General features: G+C 45.2%; 1 protein-coding gene across 1 annotated transcript in view; it reads left to right on the top strand.

The window, feature by feature from the left end:
• Positions 1-14710, top strand: part of LOC122541209 (ABC-type oligopeptide transporter ABCB9-like) — a 31909-nt gene extending 17199 nt beyond the window's left edge. Inside the window, 5 exon segments of the mRNA XM_087979758.1 lie at positions 6899-6952; positions 6955-7074; positions 8968-9127; positions 9542-9678; positions 14290-14710. Coding sequence (XP_087835884.1) covers positions 6899-6952; positions 6955-7074; positions 8968-9127; positions 9542-9678; positions 14290-14505 — 687 coding nt within the window. The 3' untranslated portion in view covers positions 14506-14710.
• Positions 14711-18252: the final 3542 nt, after the last annotated feature.

Here is an 18252-nt window from a genome sequence, read left to right as displayed (position 1 = left end):
TATCAACATGGGTGGCAACTTTGAGGGATCTATTGTAGGGCTATCATATGTTGAAAGATTGGAGCGACTGGAATTGTATACCCTTGAGTTTAGAAGACTGAGAGGGGATCTGATTGAGACGTATAAGATTATTAAAGGATTGGACACTCTGGAGGCAGGAAGCATGTTTCCACTGATGGGTGAGTCCCGAACCAGAGGACACAGTTTAAAAATAAGGGGTAGCTCATTTAGGACAGAGTTGAGGAGAAACGTCTTCACTCAGAGAGTGGTGGGTGTGCGGAATGCTCTGCCCCAGAAGGCAGTGGAGGCCCAGTCTCTGGATACTTTCAAGAAAGAGTTGGATAGAGCTCTTAAGGATAGTGGAATCAAGGGTTATGGGGATAAGGCAGAAACAGGATACTGATTTGAGGATGATCAGCCACGATCATAATGAATGGTGGTGCTGGCTCGAAGGGCAGAATGGCCTACCCCTGCACCTATTGTCTATTGACATGGTCCCAGAATCCCTCTGTTCCTACACACTTCGAGACTCCTGTCTTTAACCCTGTATTCTGACCTTCCAAAGTGAATCACTTCACACTTTTCTAGGTTGAATTTCAGCTGCCACTTCTCAGCCCAGTTCTGCATATTGTCAATGTCCCTTTGCAACCTACAACCTCCACTAACCTTCATGTCGTTGGCAAGCTTGCAAACTCACCCTTCCAGTTCCTCATCCAGGTCATTTATAAAAATCACAAAGAGTAGAGGTCCCAGAACCAACCCCTGCAGAACCCCACTGGTCACAGAGCTCCAGGCTGAATACTTTCCCTCTACCACCACCCTCTGTCTTCCATGGGCCAGCTAATTCTGTATCCAGACAGACAGGTTTCCCTGTATCCCATGCCTCCTTCCTTTCTGAATGACCCTACCATGGGGAACCTTATCAAATGCCTTGCTAAAATCCATGTACACCACATCCACTGCTCTACCTTCATCAATGTGTTTTGTCACATCCTCAAAGAATTCAGTAAAGTTCGTGAGGCATGACCTGTCCCTCACAAAGCCATGCTGACTATCACTAATCAAACTATGGCTTTCCAAGTAATCATAAATCCTGTCTCTCAGAATTATCTCCAATAATTTGCCCACCACAGACGTAAAACTAACTGCTTTACAATTCCTAGGATTATCCTATTTCCTTTCTTCAACAAGGCAATAATGAAGACACAAAAATCATTGCCAAAGGTGCAGCAATCTCTCCCCTTGCTTCCTGTAGTTTCCTAGGGTATATCCCTTCTGGCCCTGTGAATGTATCTATCCTTTGGTTTTTCTAAATTTTCAGTACATCCTCCTTCCTAACATCAACCTGTTCTAGCGTATCTGCCTGATCATGCTGTCCTCAGAAACATCAAGGTCCCTCTCAGTAGTGAATACTGAAGCAAAGTATTCATTAAGGACCTCCCCTACCTCCTCCGACTCCAGGTACAATTCCCCTCCACTATCCCTGATCGGCCCTGCCCTCACTCTGGCCATCCTCTTGTTCCTCACCTAAGTGTAGAATGCCTTCGGGTTTTCCTTCATCCTACCCACCAAGGCTTTTTCATGCCCCCTTCTTGCTCTCTTCCACATCTCTTGTCACCCAAGATTCCTTCACCCTTCCATCCTTTCTTTGCCTCAGTGGGGCAAACCTGTCCAGCAGCGTCAGCAAGTGCTTCCTAAACAACCTCCACATTTCTGTTGTGCATTTCCCTGAGAATGTCTGATCCCAATTTAGATGCCCCAGTTCCTGCCTAATAGCATTATAATTCCCCCTCCCCCAATTAAATACTTTCCCATACCCTCTGCTCCTGTCCCTCACCATGAGTACAGTAAAGGTCAGGGACATGTGATCACTATTACCAAAATGCTCTCTCACTGAGACATCTGACACCTCGCCTGGTTCATTGCCAAGCACCAAGTCCAGTATCCAATATGGTCCCCTTTCCAGTCGGCCTATCCACATATTACGTTAGGAATCCTTCCTGGACACACCTGACAAAAACGGCTCCATCCAAACTATTTGCACTAAGGAGGTTCCGGTCAATATTTGGGAAGTTAAAGTCAGCCATGACAACAACTCTGTTACTTCTGCACCTTTCCAAAGTCTGCCTCCCATTCTGCTCCTCCGTGTCTCTGTTACTGTTGGGGGTTTGTAGTAAACTCCCAATAAAGTGACTGCTCCTTTCCTGTTTCTGACTTCCACTCAAACTGTCTCAGTAGACAAACCCTTTCTGTAGCTGTGATATTATCCCTGATTAACAATGCCACTCCCCCACCTCTTTCACCACCTGCCCTATTCCTTTTGAAACATCTAAACCCTGGAACATCCAAACCTTGGAACATCTATCAACCATTCCTGCCCTTGCGATAGCCAAGTCTCTGGAATAGCCACAATATCATAGTTCCAAGTACTGAGCCATGCTCTGAGTTAGTCACCCTTATTCTTGATACTACTTGCATTAAAATAGACCCTCTTCAACCCATCAGACTGACTGCACCTTTGCCCTATCAAGTGCCTATCCCACCTCAAAAACTCTCTGCACACTGTATCTGGCTGTTCAGTACCTTCCTAAAGGGTGGCACGGTGGCTGAGTGGTTAGCACTGTTGCCTCGCAGTGCCAGGGACTGTCTGTGTGGAGTTTGTGCATTCTCCCCGTGTCTACATGGGTTTGCTCCGGTTTCCTCCCACAGTCCAAAGATGTGCAGGTTAGGTGAATTGGCCATGGTGAATTGGCCATGCTAAATTGCCCATCGTGTTCAGGGATGTATACACACCCCCCCCATTCCCTCCCCCCGCCAAACTAGTTTAAACCCTCCTGATGAGCTGTAGCAAACGTCTCACCCAGGATGTTCTCTTTTAGAGTCTCATATGTCTTGTCCATTTTTAAGGCCCGCACCCATCCATCAAAAGTGCTCTATTTATTTCTTTCGAACTTAATGTAAATCTGATCTGGTTACTACTTTATTTCTGGACTGCTGTCTATACACTTCTGGTCCCAATTCATGGAAATGTACAGCAGGGAAACACACTCTTCAGTCCAACACATCCACGCCGACCAGCTATCCTAAATTAATCTCGTCCCATTTGCTAGCATCTGGCCCATATCCCTCTAAACCCTTCCTATTCATTTTCCCATCCAGATTCCTTTTACATGTTGCAGTTGTACCAGCCTCCACCACTTCCTCTGGCAGCTCATTCCACACACGTATCACCCTCTGTGTGAAACAGTTGCCACTTTGGTCACTTTTATATCTTTCCCCTCTCACCCTAAACCTGTGCCCTCTAGTTCTTGACTCCCCCACCCCAGGGAAAAGACCTTGTCTGTTTAGCTGATCCATGCCCCTCATGATTTTATAAAACCTTGTAAAGTCACCCCTCAGCCTCCGACGCTCCAGGGAAAACAGCCCCAGCCTGTTCAGCCTCTCCCTGTAGCTCAAATCCTCCAACCCTGGCAACATGCTTGTAAATCTTTTCTGAACCTTTTGAAATTTCACAATATCTTTCCGATAGGAAGGAGACCAGAATTGAACGCAATATTCCAACAGTGGCCTAACCAATGTCCTGTACAGCCACAACATGACCTCCCAACTCCTGTACTCAATACTCCGACCAATAAAGGAAAGCATACCAAACGCCGCCTTCACTATCCTATCCACCCTGCGACTTCATTTTCAAGGAGCTATGAACCTGCACTCCAAGATCTTTGTTCAGCAACACTCCCCAGGACCTTACCATGAAGTGTATAAGTCCTGCCCTGATTTGCCCTTCCAAAATACGGCACTTCACATTTAAACTAAATTAAATTCCATATGCCACTCCTTGGCCTATTGGCCCATCTGATCTGTATTACTCAGAGGTAACCTTCTTTGCTTTTCACCACACTTCAAATTTTGGTGTCATTTGCAAACTTACTAACTATACCTCCTATGTTCACATCCAAATCATTTATATAAATGACAAAAAGCAGTGGACCCAGCACCGATCCTTGTGGCACACAACTGGTCACAGGCCTCCAGTCTGAAAAGAAACTTGATTATGTCTGACATCAACAATTGTTCACAATTGCACAAACCAATCAGCAAAAAGAGGCCATTCAGCCCCTCATACCAGCCCATTCTTTCTATAAAATGGTGGTCAGTCTGTCCCTGGACTCATCTCATCTCTGTTTTGCTGCCTCTGATATCTATTAATCTATCCAAACATCTAAACCTCTTAAATTACTTCGAGTGATCTAACCTGTATAATTCTCCGGGGTAGAGAAATCCAGACATTCACTGCCCCTCGGGAGAAGAAATTCCTTTTGCATATTAGCTTTGAATGATGGTCTCTTATTCTGTATCTATGACCCCTAATCTGAGGTTCTCCCACTAGTGGAAACATCTTCTCACCATCTCCCCAGAATCATCATTTCAATAAAATCACTCTCATTCTTCTGAACGCTAATGAATAATGGCCGAACCTGATTAACCATTCTACATAAGTCAAGAATCACCTCATGAATTTTTTTTTTAACTGTTTCCAAACCCAGTCAATCCTCTCGTAAATACAGGGATCAAAACTGTATTGGGTGTTCAGGTCCATTGTTTCCTGAAGGTGGAAACGCAGGTCGATACAGTGGTCAAGAACGCATATGGAATGCTTTCCTTCATCAGACGGGGTATTGAGTACAAGAGTTGACCTTCCTGAAGAAGGGCTCATGCCCGAAACGTCGATTCTCCTGCTCCTTGGATGCTGCCTGACCTGCTCCGCTTTTCCAGCAACACATTTTCAGCTCTGATCTCCAGCATCTGCAGTCCTCACTTTCCCCTAGTACAAGAGTTGGCAGGTCATATTACAGTTGTATAGGACTTTGGTTTGGCCACATTTGGGATACTGTGTACAGTTCTGGTCGCCGCAATACCAGAAGGATGTGAATGCTTTGGAGAGGGTGCAGAGGAGGTTCACCAGGATGGACGGCACTAGCTACAAAGAGAGGTTGAGCAAATTAGGATTATTTTCATTAGAAAGATGGAGGTTGAGGTCTACAAAATCATGAGAGGTAGAGGCAGGGTGGATAGCAAGAAGATTTTCCCAGAGTGGGGTCTCAATTACAAGGGGTCAAGAGTTCAAGTGAGAGGGGAAATGTTTAGAAGAAATGTGTGTGGAAAGGTCTTCATGCAGAGGGTGGTGGGTGCCTGGACTGTGTTGCCAGTGGAGGTGGTAGAGGTGGGCACGATAGCATCATTTAAGATGTATCTAGACAGATACATGAATGAGAATGGAGCAGAGAGATACAGAACCTTAGAAAATAGGTGACAGGTTTAGGTAGAGGATCTGGATCAGCACAGGCCTGAAGTACCGAAGGGCCTGTTCCTGTGCTGTAATTTTATTTGTTCTGTACACCATACTCCAGGTATGGCCTCACCAGTATCTTATGCAGTTGTAACAAGACTTCCCTGTTTTTACACTCCTCAGTAATAAATCCCTGTATTCCATGTACCTGCTTCATTACTTACTGCACCTATGTGCTAACCTATACAGTCATAGAAGTTATAGAACATTACAGCGCAGTACAGGCCCTTTGGCCCTCGATAATGCGCTGGCCTGTGAATTTAATCTGATGTCCATCTAACCTACACCGTTCCATTATTATCCATATGTGTGTCCAATGCCCATTTAAATGCTCTTAACGTCAGCGAGTCTACTACTGTTGCAGGCAGGCCATTCCACACCCCTACTACTCTCTGACTAAAGGGACTACCCCTAATATCTGTCCTAAATCTATCACTCCTCAATTTAAAGCTATGTCCTCTGTGATATCCTGCACCATCCAAGGAATTTGGATGAACTGGCTCCCCTTCTTTATTCACCTATCCTCTTAACTGTTCGCAACAATGTTTATTAAAAAGGTTCCCTGTAGAATGCCTTCCTCCCACTTTCAAACAAACTTAAGCCAATTTGACTAGGCATTTATTAGTTCTTGAAACCCAAGAAAATGTAGAAATGTAATATACAGGCACACAAATTAGCAACAAAGTGAGGAGATATATGGATCAGTCTGTGGGCTGTTGAAGAGTGGACAGTGAGTGTAACAGCCATTACATTGGGTGATACAGTACGGCCAACATTGGTAGGTGAGCAGTCAATTTTGAAATTCTTCTCTTAGCAACTTAACTGTCCTGTTTCCTTTCAGCAGTGATTAGCTTTCAGCGTTCAGAGTTATGACATGTCTTTTATGTCTAATATCAAAATGTATGGCACTACAAAAGCACAGTAGGTCGAGCAGCATCTGAGGAGAAGGAGATTCGACATCGATTCTCCTGCTCCTTGGATGCCACCCAACCAGCTGTACTTTTCCAGCGCCACACTTTTCGACTTTGATTCTCCAGCATCTGCAGTCCTCACTTTCTCTCAGTTTTATGTCTAACGGCAGACCTCAAGCTGTGACTTTCACAGCATACACTTGAGCACACTGATGGACTAATGAACATCAGATTATGCCTGCATTTGGTGTATATTTGTTTATTCCTGGAAGGGTAAATCTCAAACATTTGGGCAGGAGATGACTTTCTCCTGAGCTGGGATGAGGAGCTAGCCACTTGCTAACTCTTCTCAAGTCTCCCTTTTGACATTTCTGTGATACGTGATAGGTATGATGATCCATGGGTTCATACAAATATCTATCAGATAGCCAGTGAATTTGCATCTACAGCCATCTTTTGCCTGTATGCCCTCTTGTTTTAAAAAAAAAACTCATTGGAATTAATAGTTCATTAATAATCTGGTTTCTGACCCCATGATCCAAGTAAACCTGTTCTCTCCCAGTGACAGACCAGGATGTGTGTGTCCTGTCTTGCACTGTGCTGACCTGCTCCTTCTCCCTGTCCTGTTTCTTTACAGAACGTCTCCTTTGAGCTGAAGTGTGGTGAGATGACGGCCCTGGTGGGAGCCTCCGGGGGGGGGGCAAGACGACGTGTGTGAACCTGCTCGAGAGGTTTTATCAACCTCAGTCCGGACAGATCCTGTTGGATGGCAGACCCATTGAGGAATATGAACATAAATATTACCACAACAAGGTGAGGAGTAGCAGGGAATATACCCCTTGTCCCTGGGGGATGGGGTGGGGGGGGGTCATGTCATATACATCCAGAGGCAGGGAGATAGTGTCAAAAAGACAGAGATGTTGAAAAAGGGTTATACATCCCCAGGTACACTGATTGTGATTGATACACACAGGGTCACTGATTGAATGTAATGTATAAGTTATGAACAGAATAAGGAGCAGCTGAGCAGCAGTCCCACTAACAAACAGGGGACATTATTACGGATAATACCTCAGGGTCTGGCATTCATTCCATCATCTTATACTCACATACTCTCTGCAAGTGCCATCCCCTCCATCTCAGTTCCCAGCTTTCTGTCCTTCAGGAGGAAGTCTTTCAGCCTGTTCATCACAAAATAGATCTCATCTGATCCACATCTTCTCTAAATCTACCCAATTTGGTTCCATTGCCCTTGGCACGACTGACAAACAAAAATCTCCAACCTCAGTCTTTATATTTGAACTAACTTCCGTCCTGAGCAACCTTTTGCATCTACATTTGGATTGAAATATGCCCATTGCCCATCACCTTCTGATCATTGACCAACCCGAGTGACCAATGTAGTTTATCCCCATCTCTTTGAGCAAGACCGTCGCTGACTGTGGACTGACCACCCTCCCTCTCACCTCCCTCTGTCAGATTATCCCTGATATAATGGGAAGAACTTCAGGTTTTCTCACTGCAGCCTAAAGCCTGTAGACCCACCCTCCTGGGCTGTTCCCTCAGTGAATCATTGGCTGATAGTCATTGGTTGGTAGTCATTCAGGCGAGGTGTAAATCATCTGGTTGCTGTGGTGGCTGTGTGAATACCCAGGGCATCTTTCTGAAGGAAATCAGGGGAGTTAACCCAGCGAGCATTTACCCTCCAATGTTCGCCTCCATTTACTGTAATAGAGCTCTCCAACAGAGGGAAAGGTTCTTCAGCCCATAATGTCTGCACTGGTCAAGGACAGCCACCAAACTATTCTGATCCCATTGGTCCTGAGGAAGGGCTTATGCCCAAAACGTCGATTCTCCTGCTCCTTTGATGCTGCCTGACCAGCTGCGCTTTTTCAGCAACACATTTTTAAGCCCATTGGTCCACAGCCTTGTATGATTTGGCATCACGAGTGCCCATCTAACTCCTTGTTTAATGGGACGAGGATTTCTTCCTTTACCCAGCCTGACAGGCAGTGAGTTCCAGGCTCCCTCAAAGTAAAAAGGTTTCCCCTCAAAGTGCCCTCGAAACCTTCCAGCCCGCACCTTAAATCTGTGTTCCTGATCATTGATCCCTCTATGGAGAGAACATTTCTTCCTCTCTATCCTATCTATGCTCCTGAAAATTGTGTAAATCTCAGTCAAATCCCCTCTGCTTTAAGAAAACAACCCCAGTATGTCCCATCTCTCTCTCGGTACTGAAACTCTGCAGCCCAGGCAACTTGCTGGTAAGTCTCCAGTGTTAGAATGAGGATTCCAGAACTGCACACAATACTCTTGCTGTGACCTCCCCAATGTTTTATACAGTTCCAGCATCACCTCCCTGCACTTAAAGCCAGTACCTCAGTTAATAAAGGTAAGTCTATCACTTTACCAACTGCCTCAGTGGGGGATATGCACATCAATTTCCATCTGTCCATCCCAAAATACACACAATATCGGTGTGTACCATATTGACTACACTCAATACGTCCTTCTCGAGATGTGTGATGCTTTGAGCTGTGTTGAATGATGTTCCTTCATTGCCCACTCTCAGTCTGTTGGTGAGCACTGAGTACAGGTCTCACTATCCTGCCTGGTCCTCTCACACCGACAGCATTCTACAACCACACTGGAGTCTGTCTCTCTCCTGGTGATACTGAACAAAACTCTTGTGTTTTTGCTCCTCAGTTGGGTGTCGTGGGACAGGAGCCTGTGCTGTTTGCACTCTCTGTCAGGGACAATATCTGCTATGGCCTCCACAACGTTCCGATGTCATCGGTCACTGCAGCAGCTCAGAAGGCCAATGCCCATGAATTCATCGAGGGACTGGAGCATGGCTACAGCACAGGTATCATCAGAAACCATACTCGACACCCAGCCAGACTGGGAGTGAGGGCAGGATGATCAGGAGGGACAGTCAGGGACTGTAATTGAGTGTGACAGTGAGGGACTCTGTTACTGAGGGTGAGTGTCACTGAGTGTGATATTGAGAGTCTCCATTCTCGAGGGTGAGCGACTGTAATTGAATGTGACAGTGAGGGACTGTGTTATCGAGGGTGACTGACTGACTGGGCTTTGAGTGTTTGGGAGTTGCTCCCACTGATCTCTGTGGAGGGCTACACCAGTGGGGAGCTCACCTCCATCTCCGAGAGAAGCCACATGAGGAGCTGCTCAGGTCACTGAGCTGCCCCCACTGTATGGAGAAGGGGAAAGGGATCAATACGATGTGAGCATTACTGAAATTTTCCACTCACCCGTTCAGATGTTGGAGAGGCAGGAGGACAGCTTTCTGGTGGAGAGAAACAGAGAATAGCCATTGCTCGCGCTCTCATCCGGCAACCTCAAATCCTCATCCTCGACGAAGCAACCAGCTCCCTCGATGTGGAGAGTGAGCACACGGTGAGTTAGCAGCCTCAGGTTTCACAGAAAATCTTATTACAGAGCGTTATTACACTGTGTTAGGGTGTAGATTGATAGGGTTTATTACTGGTGTAACAGAGCGTTATTACACTGTGTTAGGGTGTAGATTGATAGGGGTTATTACTGGGGTAACAGAGCTTTATTACACTGTGTTAGGGTGTAGATTGATAGGGGTTATTACTGGGGTAACAGAGCTTTATTACACTGTGTTAGGGTGTAGATTGATAGGGGTTATTACTGGGGTAACAGAGCGTTATTACACTGTGTTAGGGTGTAGATTGATAGGGGTTATTACTGGGATAACAGAGCTTTATTACACTGTGTTAGGGTGTAGATTGATAGGGGTTATTACTGGTGTAACAGAGCTTTATTACACTGTGTTAGGGTGTAGATAGATAGGATTGTAGGGTTAGGGTGTAGATTGACATAGACATAGAATTCCTAGTGTGTAAACAGACCCTTTGGCCCAACAGTTCACACCAACCCTCCAAAGAGTATCCCACACCCATTCCCCTACCCAATTACTCTATATTTCCCATGACTAATGCACTTAACCTACACATCCCTATGGGCAATGTAGCGTGGCACGTTATTGGACTGTGGGAGGAAGCTGGAGCACACGGAGGAAACCCTCGCAGACACGGGGAGAATGTGGAATCTCCACACAGACTATTGCCCGAGATTGTTATCGAACCTGGGTCACTGGCACTGTGAGTCAGTGGTGTTAACCACTGAGCCACTGTGCAGGTGTAACAGATTTAACGCAATGACGGAATTGTTATAGTTCAGAAGGAGTCCATTCAGCCCATTTTGCCTGCAATGATTCTAAGAATATGAACTTTGGTCCGATCTCCAGCCTTTTCCCTGTACATTGTATCTATTCATATAATCATTCAATGCCCTTTTGAATATCTCACCTGAATCTACCTCCACTGTATTTCCTGCAGTCTGTTCCATCTGCTAACTACTCACTGTGTGGAAACGTTCCCTCACATTGCACTCACTTCATCTGCAAAACACTTTAAAACTGTGCCCTTTGGTTCTCAACCCACTTTCTTGTCCATTCTGTTTAGAGACCTCAGGATTTTGAAATCTTCTGTTTCATCTCCTCTTAGTGTTCTCTTTTCCTGGGAGGTCAATCACATCTTCTCCAATCTCTCCTGAAAACTGAAGCATCTCATTCCTGGACCTATTCTTTTTCAGCTTTGCACTCAAATACACTGACAAATTTCCTCTGTGATGCCCACAACTGTCCACAATACTCCAGCTGAAGTTGAAACAAGTGTACATTATAACTACTGTCCCTTTTATACCATTTGAGAGAAGCTTCCTGAAATGTGTGTTGTATAGCACTGTATCAAACACCTCTGGGAATCCCTACAAACCACATCGACAGCATGACCCTCATCAAACCATTCTGTTACCTCTTCAAAGAATTCCAAATTTGTTGGATACGTTTTCACTCAATAAATTCATGATGCTTTTTCCAAATCAGTTGATATTTTTCCAGGTGAGTACTCGTAATCTTTCAAATAGTTTTTTTTTCCTCAAAGTTTTCTTGCCGATGGTATCCTGGCTAGTCTGCAATATTTTGGCCTTTCTGTACAACCTTTTTGAACAAGGCTGTACATTTCGCAATTGTCCAGCCCTCTGGCAATTCTTGAACACTCCAACTCCTGGGAGGATTGAAAGATTGTGGTCTGTAACTCAGCATTTTCCACTTTCACCTCCTCTATATCTCTACTAGTCCTGGTGCTTTATTGGTTTAAGAACAACAGCTTATCCTGTACCACCTCCATACCAATTTAAAAGCCTTCTAACTCCTCTGTCCCCATGGTCTCAAGGCTGAGACAGACCGATTTTTCCACAGTGATGGAATCATGGATGATGGGGAAAAGGCGGGAACGTGATATTGAGGATGATCAAATCAATCATGATCTCATTGAATAGCAGAGCACACTCAATGGGTTGAATGGCCTGACATGTGCTCTTGTGACACAGGCAGCACCTACATTGTAGGTAAAGACAGATGCAAAGTATCCCTTGAACCCCTCTGAGTTGCCTCTTACCTTCATGTGTATATCCCCTTTTTGATGCCTAATCAGCCCTCTCCCCTGTTTACCAGCTCTTACTGTTCATGTCCGTATTGGAGACTTTGGCATTGTCCCTTTATGTTAGCTGCCAGCCTTCTCCCATAATTTCTCTTTGTTTCACTTATTTTCTCACCCAAACCTCCAATATTCCTCCTCACTCTCAGTTGTATTATCTGTCTGACACCTGCCAAAAGCAGACTTTCTCTACTTTATCGCAGTGTCTATCTCCTGGCCATCCAGGGAGCTCCCGATTTGATGGTCCCACCTTTCCTTTTGGAGGGAATATACCTTGACTGTACCTGGACCATCCCCTTCCCATTGTTCAGCTGCTGTTTTTCCCCACCAACCTTTTGTTCCATTTGATCAGTCCAGCTCTGCTCCTGTCCCTTTAAAATCCTCTCTCTGTCAGTTGATTCTTCTTACTCTGGAGTGACCCATGACATTTCCCACCGTTGGCTTGAACCGTTTGATACAATGATCACTGATCCTTAATTCCTTCTCCTTCACTTGGCCAGCCTCACTTCCAGAAGCCTGCTCTTGCAGAGCCTCCTTCCTTGTTAGACTGGACACACATTGCTGCTGGAATCTCTCCTGGATACAGTCTAGGAAGACTATCCCCTCCTTAACATTTACACCACACTATCCCAGTCTGTAGACAGCTAGTTAACATTAACTGTTCAGTGATATTTATACCTCTATCATTTCCCTGCAGATTTGTATAGGTTAAATAGACAAGGCCTTTTCCTGGGGTGGGGGAGTCCAGTATTGGGCGGCACGGTGGCACAGTGGTTAGCACTGCTGCCTCACAACGCCAGAGACCCGGGTTCGATTCCTGCCTCAGGCGACTGACTGTGTGGAGTTTGCACGTTCTCCCCATGTCTGCGTGGGTTTCCTCCGGGTGCTCCGGTTTCCTCCCACAGTCACAAAGATGTGCAGGTCAGGTGAATTGGCCATGCTAAATTGCCCGTAGTGTTAGGTAAGGGGTAAATGTAGGGGTATAGGTGGGTTGCGCTTCGGCGGGGCGGTGTGGACTTGTTGGGCCGAAGGGCCTGTTTCCACACTGTAAGTAATCTAACCTAATCTAATCTAATCTAGAGGGCATGGTTAAGGGTGAGAAGGGAAAGATATAAAAGAGACCTAAGGGGCAACTTCTTCACGCAGAGGGTGGTACGTGTATGGAATGAGCTGCCAGAGCATTGAAATTACAGCATTGAAAAGGCATCTGGATGGGTATATGAATTGGAAGGGTTTAGAGGGATATGGGCCAAGTGCTGGAAAATGGGACTAGATTGGATTGGGATATCTGGTTGGCATGGACGTGTTGGACTGAAGGGTCTGGTTCTGTGCTGTATATCTCTATGACTCTATAACTGTAATGCTCTCCTTATCTAAAATAATTCTCCATTTTGCTTTTTGTAGTTTCATGAATACATTATACTCCAGGATTTTGAGCACCCAGTTTTACCCTTCTTCTCCATAACCATCACAATGTTATAATTCCACTTTGCAATCTGCAACTGTCACTCCCGAAGCTTATTCCTTCTGTGATGCATTTACCAACGTGCATTCACCTTATACTGAATCCACCAAATACCTTGTTGTTCTCTATTCAGTGCTAGCTAGAATTTCAGGCACCCTGGTCTTCTCTACCCTTCTCTCTTGGTTCCTACACCCATGTCAAGTTCAGTTTAAAACCCTCACAGTGATATTAACAAAGTGCCCACCACAAACTCAGTCCCAGGTGGAACTGTCCGTTTAGGGAGGTGCAGATTTTCCCAGCGGCAGTCCTGGTGTTCCAGGAATCTACAGCCTCTCTCCTGCACCATTTTTCCAGGCAGACATTCATCCAGCGACACTTTTTACACACAGATGTGTCTGTGTCAGAAGGAGTGACCCCAGACGCCCACATGTCACATGATAAGCATTCCACTTGGCTGAGCTGTTCCACTGTGCATTAACCTGAAACTCTTAAATCAATTTATTCCCTTCAACTTTAGTCCCTTTTCCTTCCTTTAACTTTTGTTAGCCTTCAACTCATACTATTAATAATGAACTGCCATATTCTCAAATCACCTCCTTCTCCCACGCTTTTACATTCTCACTTTTCCTGCACTAATTTACATATTAGCATTTTACAAATTATTGGAGTTGAAACACAGTCCCCAACAGCAACTGCTCAACAACCAATCAACTTGTGACTTTCCTGTTATTGACTTGATTTTCCCACTTAGCCAAACAGCTCCAGGGAGGTGCTCGAGGGCAGGTCTCCCTCCACTCTCTCCCTGGAAGGGAAGGGTGTGGATTTGGTTAGATTTCTGACTGACATGGTGGTGGTTTTCTGTGGTCTGATAGAGGACACAGTGATGGGGACATGGGCAGCACTGTGAGATTTACACTTACAAGAATCCCAGATCACCAGGCCATTGATGAAATGAGGTCACATTGACTCAGCTCCTGCTTTAACACACATTTTCTCTCTCTCTCACTCCCCTCCCAGATCCAGCAGGCGTTAACGAAGGACACGGGACAAACCATCCTGGTCATTGCCCACCGTCTGAAGACTGTGGAGAAGGCTGACAAGATCATTGTGATTGAGAGAGGGATGGTGGTGGAGGAGGGAAAGCACGAGGAATTAATGGAGAGAAAAGGCTGCTATTTCCACCTGCTACAGAGACTGTCACATAACGGGGAGCAGAGCGTGACTGAGTTTTAACCAGACTCTGGAATGGAGGGCTTGGAGCTGCAATCCAAATCACCCCTCCATGAAAAGCACACTATTTCATTTCACTGTCTAACCCGATAGCAGTTTTGTATTTAGCTTTTGTATATATTGAACTGAGCTTTTGATATCACACTGTCGCACAGAGCAGTGAGAGGGTTTGTAATTAGGTTCAAACAGATTCAATTAAAGCACTAAAATCAAACCAATAACTGCGGATGTTGGAAATGTGAAATAAAAACACCAAGAAGCTCGAAAAACTCAGCTGATCCTTGAAGGGAGAAACAATTAACATTTTGAACTGGGATGACCTTTCTTCGGAAGTGATAGTAAATTGGAATAGGTGGGATAGATGGTGATGACAGTGATTGGGGGCGGGGGGAATGGGGAGGTGTTAGAGACAGGTAGAGACTGAACCCAAAGGGGGAGAGAGGGAAAAGCCTTGGCAGAAAAGCGAGAGCGATGATCATGAGGACAATGAGAGGGTAAAAATGGGTTACCTGTACTGCACCTGGAGTACTGCGTACAGTTTTCGTCCCTGAATTTTGTTTGCCAAAAGGATAGACTGGCATTGGAGACAGTTCAAAAGAGTCTGGTGACTGGAATGAAGGGACTGACTTCTCAAGAACACATGAACAAGTGAGAAGAGTGAGGAGTGCTCTTCTTGAAACGATGATGCTGAGGAGGTTGGGGAAGGGAGATGATGATGCGATACTGTTTTCACCAGTGGGGGAATCTCAAACCTGGGAACATCAATACAGAATAGGGGCCACCCATTTTAAACTGAAATACAAATGAATTTCTTCTCCCAGTGGGTCATGAATGTCTGTGATTATCTACTCCAGAGAGTTGTGGAGGCTAGATCACTTAAAATACTGAAAAAGGAGACTAATTTATGCAATTTTGAGGTTTGGGAATAGGTGTGAGTGAGGCAAAATGGTCCCCTCTTGTTCCTATTTCTTATGTTCTTAGGAAGCTTCTTAGTTAGAGGCATAGAGATGTACAGAATGGAAACAGACCCTTCGGTCCAACTTGTCCATGCCGACCAGATATCCCAACCCAATCTAGTCCCATTTGCCAGCACCCGGCCCATATCCCTCCAAACGCTTCCTATTCATATACCCATCCAAGTGCCTCTTAAATGTTACAATTGTACCAGCCTCCACCACATCCTCTGGCAACTCATTCCATACATGCATCAGCCTCTGCGTGAAAAAGTTGCCCCTTAGGTCTCTTTTATATCTATCCCCTCTCACCCGAAACCTATGCCCTCTAGTTCTGGACTCCCCGACCCCAGGGAAAAGACTTTGCCTATTTACCCTATCCATGCCCCTCATAATTTTGTAAACCTCTATGAGGTCACCCCTCAGCCTCCGACGCTCCAGAGAAAATAGCCCCAGCCTGTTCGGCCTCTCCCTATAGCTCAAATCCTCCAAATCCTTCAACCTTCCTTGAAAGGTTTCAGAAAAGATTTATAAGTTTCACAACATCTTTCCGATAGGAAGGAGACCAGAATTGCACGCAATATTCCAACAGTGACCTCACCAACATCCTGTACTGCCACAACATGACCTCCTATATTCAAAGCTCTGACCAATAAAGGAAAGCATACCAAATGCCTTCTTCACTATCCTAGCTACCTGCGACTCCACTTTCAAGGAGCTATGAACTTGCACTCCAAGGTCTCTTTGTTCAGCAACACTCCCCAGGACTTTACCATTAAGCGTATAAGTCCTGCGAAGATTTGCTTTCCCAAAATGCAGCACCTCACATTTATCTGAATTAAACTCCATCTGCTACTTCTCAGCCCATTGGCCCATCTGGTCAAGATCCTGTTGTAATCTGAGGTAACCCTCTTCGCTGTCCACTACACCTCCAATTTTGGAGTCATCTGCAAACTTACTAACTGTACCGCTTATGCTCGCATCCAAATCATTTATGTAAATGACAAAACATAGAGGGACAAACACCGATCCTTGTGCACTCCCCTGGTCACAGGCCTCCAGTCTGAAAAACAACCCTATACCACCACCCTCTGTCTTCTACCTTTGAGCTAGTTGTGTATCTAAATGGCTAGTTCTCCCTATATTCCATGAGATCTAACCTTGCCAACCAGTCTCCCATGGGGAACCTTATTGAATGCCTTACTGAAGTCCATATAGATTATGCCCACCATTCTGCCCTCATCAGTCCTCTTTGTTACTTCTTCAAAAAACTCAAATCAAATTCGTGAGACGTAATTTCCCACGCACAAAGCCATGTTGACTATCCCTAATCAGTCCTTCCTTTTCCAAATACATGTAAATCCTATCCCTCAGGATTCCCTCCAACAACTTGCCCATCACTGACATCAGGCTCACCAGTCTATAGTTCCCTGGCTTGTCCTTACCACCCTGGTGGCACAGTGGCACGGTGGCACAGTGGTTAGCACTGCTGCCTCACAGCACCAGAGACCCGGGTTCAATTCCCACCTCAGGCGACTGACTGTGTGGAGTTTGCACATTCTCCCTGTGTCTGCGTGGGTTTCCTCCGGGTACTCCGGTTTCCTCCCACAGTCCAAAGATGTGCAGGTCAGGTGAATTGACCATGCTAAATTGCCAGTAGTGTTAGGTGAAGAGGTAAATGTAGGGGAATGGGTCTGGGTGGGTTGCGCTTCGGCGGGTCGGTGTGGACTTGTTGGGCCGAAGGGCCTGTTTCCACACTGTAATCTAATCTAATCTAATCTAAACCCTGCTTAAATAGTGGTAACACATTAGCCAACCTCCAGTCTTCCGGCACCTCACCTGTGACTATCAATGAAACAAATATCTCAGCAAGAGGCCCAGCAATCGCTTCCCTAGCTTCCCACAGAGTTCTATGGTACTTAAAAATACTTTGTGGAACTTGACATCATGTCTTCAGATAATGCTGCTGAGGGACAACTTGTAGATGATTAGTAAGAGGAGGGAAGTTATCAGGCAAGATTGTGCTGGCAGTAATGGAAGTAATTACAAAAGTCTCTTTGGTTATGAAGAGACATGAAATAATGTAACCAAGCAAAGACATGCTCATTCAGTTGGACAGCTAATAAGGATCACTGGAGTAAGATCTATGGTCAACCATGTCAGTGCTGCAGACGAGATAGGAGTATTACAAAAATCTGGGAAATCCAAACAGAGAAATTCAAACACAGATTGAAAGAAATATGAGCATGAATTGAGGAGATGTCAACGTATTCGTGGATTTGAAAACAAACAGTGATCATTTTCCTTAAAGGATAGAAGGGTTAAGAAGTGAGTGTTTGAAGGTCAAGAAAGTAGGGCACATTTGATAGGGAGGAGACAGTTCTAGAAGAGGGGACAGTTGAAATGATCCAACATAAAAAATGTCAAGAAGGGACATATAATCAGAGTCTGATGGGCGAGACAGGAGACAAACCAGATATTTTTGACAGTTCGTGTCAAAGAAAAGAAGAGGCACCCGAACTGTTAACTCAAAATTAATGGGAAATAAATCATGACCTACCTGCATTTGTTGGAGGCCAGAGTGGCATGTGGTTTAAAGTGATGCCTGCTAAGAAAACAAAAACAGCCTATGGGGATCTTAGGATCAACTTTAAGCTGCATTTGGTTTCCAGGTCAATAAATGCTGGCCAAGCCACTATTGCCTGAACACACAAAAAAAAACTTGCAGCTTTGACAGACGAGAATGGTGCTCAGATCTAGTGATGAATGGTCAAACCAACTCTGCACCATATACAAA

This window comes from Chiloscyllium plagiosum, unplaced genomic scaffold (genome assembly GCF_037043375.1).
Source record: "Chiloscyllium plagiosum isolate Xiang-an unplaced genomic scaffold, Cpla_swu_hap1 HiC_scaffold_35, whole genome shotgun sequence".
In the NCBI taxonomy this organism is placed as follows: Eukaryota; Metazoa; Chordata; class Chondrichthyes; order Orectolobiformes; family Hemiscylliidae; genus Chiloscyllium; species Chiloscyllium plagiosum.
The sequence above is the reverse complement of the archived record's forward strand: the minus strand, read 5'-3'. Positions and strand labels throughout refer to the sequence as shown.